The sequence below is a fragment of the Octopus bimaculoides genome, chromosome 3 (genome assembly GCF_001194135.2).
Source record: "Octopus bimaculoides isolate UCB-OBI-ISO-001 chromosome 3, ASM119413v2, whole genome shotgun sequence".
Classification (NCBI taxonomy): domain Eukaryota; kingdom Metazoa; phylum Mollusca; class Cephalopoda; order Octopoda; family Octopodidae; genus Octopus; species Octopus bimaculoides.
In genome coordinates, this window is record NC_068983.1 from 29,738,801 (window position 1) to 29,746,629 (window position 7,829).

Here is a 7,829-nt window from a genome sequence, read left to right on the forward strand (position 1 = left end):
ACGCGTACTCTTAAAGTAGTTCACTGGGAACTTCAGCGTCACACAGAATGTGACAAGGCTGGCCCTTTTTGAATTACAGGTACTACTCATTTTTGCCAGCTGGGTGAACTAGAACAACGTGAAATAAAGTGTCTTGCTCAAGGACATAACGCGTTGCCGGGAATTGAACTCACGAACTTACAATCGTGAGCCGAATACCCTAGCTACTAAGTGACGGGCTTCTTTCAGTTTCCGTCTACCAAATCCACTCACAAAGCTTTGGTTAACCCGAGGCTATAGTAAAAGAAATTTGCCTATGGTGCCACACAGTGGGACTGAACGCGGAATCATGTGGTTGGAAAGCAAGTTTCTTACCACACAGCCGCGCCTGTGCCTATGAATCAAGAATTTTTGTTGTAAGGCATTTAGCATACCGATATTAGTCTATGTATATATAATGTATGTATATATATGTTGTAAGTTGTACGTAGGTATATGTATGTTGTATGTATGTATCAATGCGTGTCTTTGAGGTTGTGCTGTGTTTGTCCCCCACTGCCGCTCAACAACCAGTGTTGGTTTGTTTACATCCCCGTAATATAACGGTTCAGCAAAAGAGACCGATAGAATAAGTGCCAGTCTTAAAAATAAGTGCCTGGGGTTGATTTGTTCGACTAAAACATTCAAGACGGTGCACCAGCATGGCCACAGTGCAATGACTGAAAGAAATAAAAGATAAAACAACGATAACAACAGGAAGAAGAACAATGCTCATGAATCTTTTCTGAGCGTCGTAACTCTTTGGAAGACGGACATCGACGAATGACCACTTTTCAGGAGTGAGTCGATTACATTGACTTTAGTGCTCAGCTAGTACTTATTTCATCGACCGCAAGATGATGAAAGGGAAAGCTGACCTCAGCAGGACTTGATCTCAAAACGTAAACGCCGGAATCACTTGTGTAAAATAATGATTTATTTGTAATTGGGTGAATATAGACCCTTTTGTTTCGTATCGGAGGTCGTTGTCTACATACATTCGACAGCTGTACCGATATGTGGTGTGGTAGCGTAAAACCAGGCGACGGATTAAGTCTGCTCCACATAAATAGGAACAGGCACTCTGACAGGCTTCCGCACGGTTTCCGTAGACCAAATTTCACTCATACAGAAGGCTTTAGTAGACGAGAAGCTTCCCGGAGACAGCTCGTAAAACGAAAACTCGTAAAGCAGAGCAATAATTTCCTGTAGTAGCAATGTTATGAATTGTGATTCGCTCCCAGAAAAATATTTTACATATAAACTTTATAATACTCGTAAATAAATGCCAATAAAACAACAGTAGAATGTAAAGAATATTGTATGTAAAGTACAAGGAATGTCAAGATCATTTATTATAAGAAATATTATTATTATTATAAGCGATTTCTGAATCATTTTCACTCGTACTAGACTTCCAGATAACATCACTTCCAGACACGATCGCCGATTCACAAGCACTCGTTGACAGACTTGTAGATTTCTTTTTAAAAACAAGTCTAGAGTTGTTTACTTAGAAGAAGCTTTTTTCGTTATCTATAAATTTCTCGGTAACACGCAGAAGCATTTGTTATGGTAGTAGTAGAAAATTTTGCACTTCGTTCCAAATTTGTATCTTGTGAGTGAAAAATAAAACTCGTAAACCCGGGATCGCGTAAAGCGAACCCTCGTAAAGTGAGGTATTGTTGTATGTGTATATATATATATATATATATATATATATTCGATGGGCTTCTTTCAGTTTCCTATTTCTTTATTGCCCACAAAGGGCTAAACATAGAGGGGGTAAACAAGGACAGATAAAGGGATTAAGACGATTACATCGACCCCAGTGCGTAACTGGTACTTAATTTATCGACCCCGAAAGGATTTAAAGGCAAAGTCGATCTCGGCGGAATTTGAACTCAGAACGTAACGGCAGGCGAAATACCGCTAAGCATTTCGCCCGGCGTGCTAACGGTTCTGCCAGCTCGCCGCCTTGCTTTCAGTTTCCGTCAACCAAATCCGCTCACAAGGCTTTGGTTGGCTCAAGGCTATAACAGAATACACTTGCCCAAGGTGCCACACAGAGGGACTGAACCTGAAACTATCTGGTTGGGAAACAAGCTTTTTTACCACACAGCCTACTACGCGGCAGTGGGCAAATGATGTCATCTTTTGCAGTTTTAGGGCGTGTGGATGCCGTGTGAGTGGAATTCGGTGGACGCAAACTCCTCCGAAGCACATCGTGTGTGTGTGTGTGTGTGTGTGTGTGTGTGTGTGTGCCAAACTAAAATAAGTAGAAGATGGTGCTACAACGTGACTGCGATCCAAAACATCAGACCAGGAAAAATTAATAAATATATATATAAATTAATAAATATATAAATAAATAAATATATAAATAAATAAATAAATATATAAATATATGAATAAATAAATATATAAATAAATATGAATAGACATGAGAAAAGAATGAAAAAGATCTTTATCAAAATATATTTCTTGAAGAAGAGAGTCATTTATAATATGAAAAAGTAATGTGTGTGTGTGTGTATGTGTGTGTGTGTGTGTGTGCATGTGTGTGTGTGTGTTTGTGTGTGCTCGCGTGCGTATGAGTGTATATGTGTATAAGTCTATATGTATACGTGTGTGTGTAAATAGATAGCTCGAGAATGAGAGCAGGATGGGACAATCAAAATGAAATGGCAAAATAAAGCATATATGTGTGTATGTGTGTGTTAATAATCCTCAAATTTGGGGGGAGGGATTAAGTTGATTACCGACCCCAGTGCGTAACTGGTACTTATTTAATCGACCCCGAAAGGATGAAAAGCGAAGTCGACCCTAGTGGAATTTGAACTCATATGTGATTGTTAATAATAAAACGAAACAAAATATAGGATTTTATGTACGTTTGTATGTATGTATATGTACATAGGTACGCATGTGTGTGTGTGTGTGTGTGTGTGTGTGTGTACAAATACATACAGTTTTGAAAATTCAAAATTTTTTTACACACCATTATCCAGAAACGATAATAAATACAGTAACGTTTCTTTAAGCTAGTGTGTGATATCCTTCATAAGTTTGTTTTTGTTTTAAAATTCTGTTTGAATCGTTAGATAGGAATGAATTACCTTGTAAGAGACTTCGTTTAAGTGCTGATCCGAAGTTTCGGCGTCTCCAACTCGAGTCATTTAATCAGTAAATTAAAGATCGCAAATTCAGGCGAATTATTAGCTTCTTTTAATCCTTTAAAGAAGTTTCCAACTCAAATTAAATTTTATATATATACGGCGTTTCCAAACTATAAAAGAAGCTCATTATGATTGGCTGGATGGCTAAACTGAACTGACCTGTATAAACTCAGCAGGGTGCAGACCCCACTGAGTTAGGAATCAGACACACACACACACACACATTCGTTTTATTCTATTTCATTATTTGTTTGTTTGTTTGTTACTCTAGCTCATAGCTTTCAAATGAAATTTGCTACATTGAAAGAACAGGAAGCTGATGTAAGGTACATATTAGTATAGGTATATCTATTTAATTGGTTCATTCATCGTAGACGAAAGTACTGACCCTGTATCGAATGCTATGGCTTGTTGACACGGATGCCTAAAGACTTGCTAAGGTCCGAAAGAAATGATTCTAAGATAAAGGCTTTAAAAGCAACTCAAATATATCAATGATTTTAATGTTTAAGACGAGATCCAGGTATCAGAGTTAAACACGTGAGTCTTAAAGCGATGTGCCTATAAAACAAACGAATATCTGTGTCTTTCATTAAAGCAAACAAAAACGATTTTGCAAATGAGGTCCCTGGCAATATGTAGGGTGTCCAGGGAAAATAAGGAAGAAGTTTATTCAGCGGTCACTAATGGATAATTAATTTAAGTAACATACAGTTCTTAAGTTGAGGTTTCTTTAAGACTTCTTCCGTATTTCCTTAGCGTCAAACTAATACACCTCGTTTGTTGTTCTCTGTCTTTGTCTTTTGTTTGTTTGTTATTTTTTTTAAACCATATATCTGACTACCACTGACTAGAAATTTTTAGGACTTCGGATAATAAGTGAGCAGTAATAATAATAATAATAATAATAATAATAATAATAATAATAATAATAATAATAATGTGGCTTTCATGGCTTCTCATCTTAACTGATTGGAAGTGTTATCATGTACATTATTTTGTCTTGGTATAAAACATGAGCTACAGCAAACATTCTGCTCAATACCACAGATTTGCTTGTCAGTTGTTTGACCTTAACCAGTTGAGCATGTCCCTTGGTGGCTGACGATATGTGCATCTCTGATCACAAGCAGAAGTGGTGGGGGAGCATCATAGCCATGTGTTGAGAGGAGTTCTTTGGGGTTTGGATAATTCACTCTGGAAACTTGGCTGTTTCGTTCAACATCCTTAAACAACCCTTATTCAGGGACCTTTTGAGCGAGATGGGCTACTTGACCTGAAGAAAATTCAAACTGGGCCTCACCTGCAAGGTCTTGTGCTTTTAATCTTGATACGAGATCACCATGTTGCGCACTTATGATTGTGATGCATATGCCTGGTGTACACTTATCAGACGGGTATTCATGATGGGTATACTGGCCTTCGTATATTTTACCCCAGTGCCACTTTGATGGCATGCACTGCTCTCTCACTCAATAATAATAATGACAATAATAATAATAATAATAATAATAATAATAATAATAATAATAATAATAATAATAATAATCCTTTCTACTATAGGCACAAGGCCTGAAATTTGGCGGGGAGGGGGTAAGTCGATCACATTGACCCCAGTGTTTCACTGGTAATTATTTCATCGACTCCGAAAGGATGAAAGGCAAAGTTGACCTCGGCAGAATTTGAACTCAAAACGTAAGGACGGACGAAATGCCTCGAAGCATTTTGCCTCAATAATAATACATACATATGTGTATTCTATAGGTGCAGGTGTATGTGTGTGAGTGTGTGTGTGTGTGGGGGGGTCTGTGTGTCTGTGTCTGTGTCTGTGTTTGTGTGTGTGTGTGTGTGTGTCTGTGTGTGTATCTGTCTGGTTTTGTGTTTGTCCGCAACACTAGTTGACAACAGTTGTTGGTTTGTTTACGTACCTGCAACTTAGCGATTCAGCAAAACTTTTCTACCAAGATTTAATACTAAATCAGGGGTGCACCCCATACGCGAGTAAATACGGTATATCGTGTTGTCACATATCAATTGATATGCATCTCATGTATATCTTTAATCACTACTTGCCAAGATGAAGCGTAACAATCTTATATTCGCCCCGGGGAATGGGACGTAAATAAGAAACAAGCGAGAAAAAAAATTGGAATAAAGTTTTAAAACTCTTTTTAATATACCTATATGCTGTATACAGTGGAGGCGCAATGGCCCAGTGGTTAAGGCAGTGGACTCGCGGTCATAGGATCGCGGTTTCGATTCCCAGACCGGGCTTTGTGAGTGTTTATTGAGCGAAAACACCTAAAAGCTCCACGAGGCTCCGGCAGCGGATGGTGGTGAGCCCTGCTGTACTCTTTCACCACAACTTTCTCTCACTCTTACTTTCTGTTTTGTCTGTATTTTGTCACGCTGAATATCCCCGAGAACTACGTTAAGGGTACACGTGTCTGTGGAGTGCTCAGCCACTTGCACGCTAATTTCACGAGCAGACCGTCCCGTTGATCGGATCAACTGGAACCCTCGACGTCGTAAGCGACGGAGTGCCAACAACATGCTGTATACTAACTTTGTCTGTTGATGGTATGGCGCAGAGTTTTTATTTTTAAAAAAATCGAATCGGATCACAGGACAAAAAAGATCGAGAAGCACTGCGCTAGATAGTAATCTTCAATCACTATAAATATCTGACATATACTGAGAAAGACTAACAAAATCTAATAAAACTAAAACATGTCCGGGATTGCTCCCGTTATTGCCAAGATCATATTATTTATTACCTCCCTACTAATATTTCTGTCTTCTCATTGCATACATAATTATAATTTTGAACAATTAATACTTCGGAGTTATTACATTTTTATCTTCACCAAATTTAATTAACATTGTAATTAAATCTTTTATTTTTCTCTCCTCGGTACAACAATAATTTTAATTAATCTCTCTCTGTCTCTCTATCTCTCCCTCTCCCTCTTTCCCTCTCTTTGTCTCTCTCTCTCTCTCTCTCTCTCTCTCTCTCTCTCTCTCTCTTTCTCTCTTCCTTTTTTTCTTACTACTTAACTATAGTTAAATTCGTTGAGAAAGAATTCAGTCTAGTCGTGACAAAACTTCAAGTTATGTTCCTTCAATATAATACATCCTTAAGACGGCGAGCTGGTAGGAACGTTCGCACACCGGGCGAAATGCTTAGCAGTATTTCGTCTGCCTTTACGTTCTGAGTTCAAATTCCGCCGAGGTCGACTTTGCCTTTCATCCTTTCAGGGTCGATAAATTAAGTACAGTTGCGTACTGTGGTCGAGCTAATCGACTGGCTCCCTCCCCCAAAATTTCGGGCCTTGTGCCTAGAGTAGAAAAGAATATAATAGATCCTTCGATATAATAGAATATTAACTATTGTTTATGTATTTGCCATGGGACAAATCCAACTCTCTCGAATGCATGGACAATGTTACTGGTGTCTCCTAATTTCATGTACCCGTGCCACACTTTCTGTTGATGAATGTTTCTCCTCCAAATTTTGTTGTAGTTAGTCCATCCTTGAGTCACATGAAACAGCTGTTCACTCAGAATACCTATTCAGGACTTCTTCACCTTCTCTCAAGATGTTATTGCTTTCACTGTAGAGTAAGTATACTTGTGATACGTTCATTTCTTATTCTGCTGTCCAGTAGGTGTTGTCTGAGTGATGTACAATACGTAAATGCGTTTGGGTTGATATCATGCTTCTATCCACTGTATATACTGTCTATGCTACTACTGACTACAGACAACTCCGACTTTCACATCTTCCAAAATCTACTAAAACATTCCCTTGTCACTCTAGTTTTACTGACAGCACGGCACCATTGGACACAATATACTGATTTCCAAGATAATGGTAACATGTGTCAACGAAAATTAAGGAGATAGTCAGGCTATTGGTATCCATTTTTCTTGTCTGATGACAAACAATCTTTCTTCGACTACCAAATATAAACATATAATCTGACCAAACTCAGTTCCTATATCTTGTGAGAATGCTTTTGCCAGCTCTCTTTGAGGAAACTTTCCCTGCGTAATGATCTGATACGTTAGACTCTTATCTATCCACCCTGATAAAGGGGGCTCTGGATTTTACCAATGTTTTTTTTGCTTCCATTTGTGGCTGCAAATTTCGATCAGCCTCCAAAAACAGCTGTCGGACTTGTAACGTCTTCTACCCTCTAAGTCTTTGAGTCTATGTAATCAGTGTAAATTTGCTCTCTCTCTCTCTCTCTCTCTCTCTCTCTCTCTCTCTCTCTCTCTCTCTCTCTCTCTCTCTCTCTTTGCTCTAATTATATGGATGCATACATACATACATGCATACATACATACATACATACATACATACATACATACATACATACATACATGCATACATACATACATACATACGTACGTACGTATGCATGCATGTATGTATGTATGCATGTATGTATATATTTATTTGAATCATTGTCTCCATATCTGCTTACTTGGGATCGCCGTTATAGCCACTTTTTACCCTGGTAACTTGATCCTCGATAAAGATACCGGAGTGTAAGTTCAATTCAATTGAGCGCTACTATGTATTTTCCATATTCAGATTCTCTCGATCTCATCTGTTGACTATTATAT

At 38.3% G+C, this 7,829-nt stretch overlaps 1 protein-coding gene across 3 annotated transcripts in view; it reads right to left on the reverse strand.

Moving 5' to 3' along the window:
* The window catches only part of LOC106876733 (solute carrier family 12 member 3), a 122,348-nt gene that overhangs the window by 74,729 nt on the left and 39,790 nt on the right, over nucleotides 1–7,829 (reverse strand). Inside the window, exon 1 of one of the 3 annotated variants that reach the window (XM_014925414.2) lies at nucleotides 3,138–3,212. The exons of the other annotated variants lie outside the window; for them this stretch is intronic. Within the exon in view, the coding sequence (XP_014780900.1) occupies nucleotides 3,138–3,197 (60 nt within the window). The 5' untranslated portion in view covers nucleotides 3,198–3,212. Of the gene's footprint in view, nucleotides 1–3,137; nucleotides 3,213–7,829 lie in introns of those variants that run through there. 3 annotated transcript variants of the gene reach the window in all.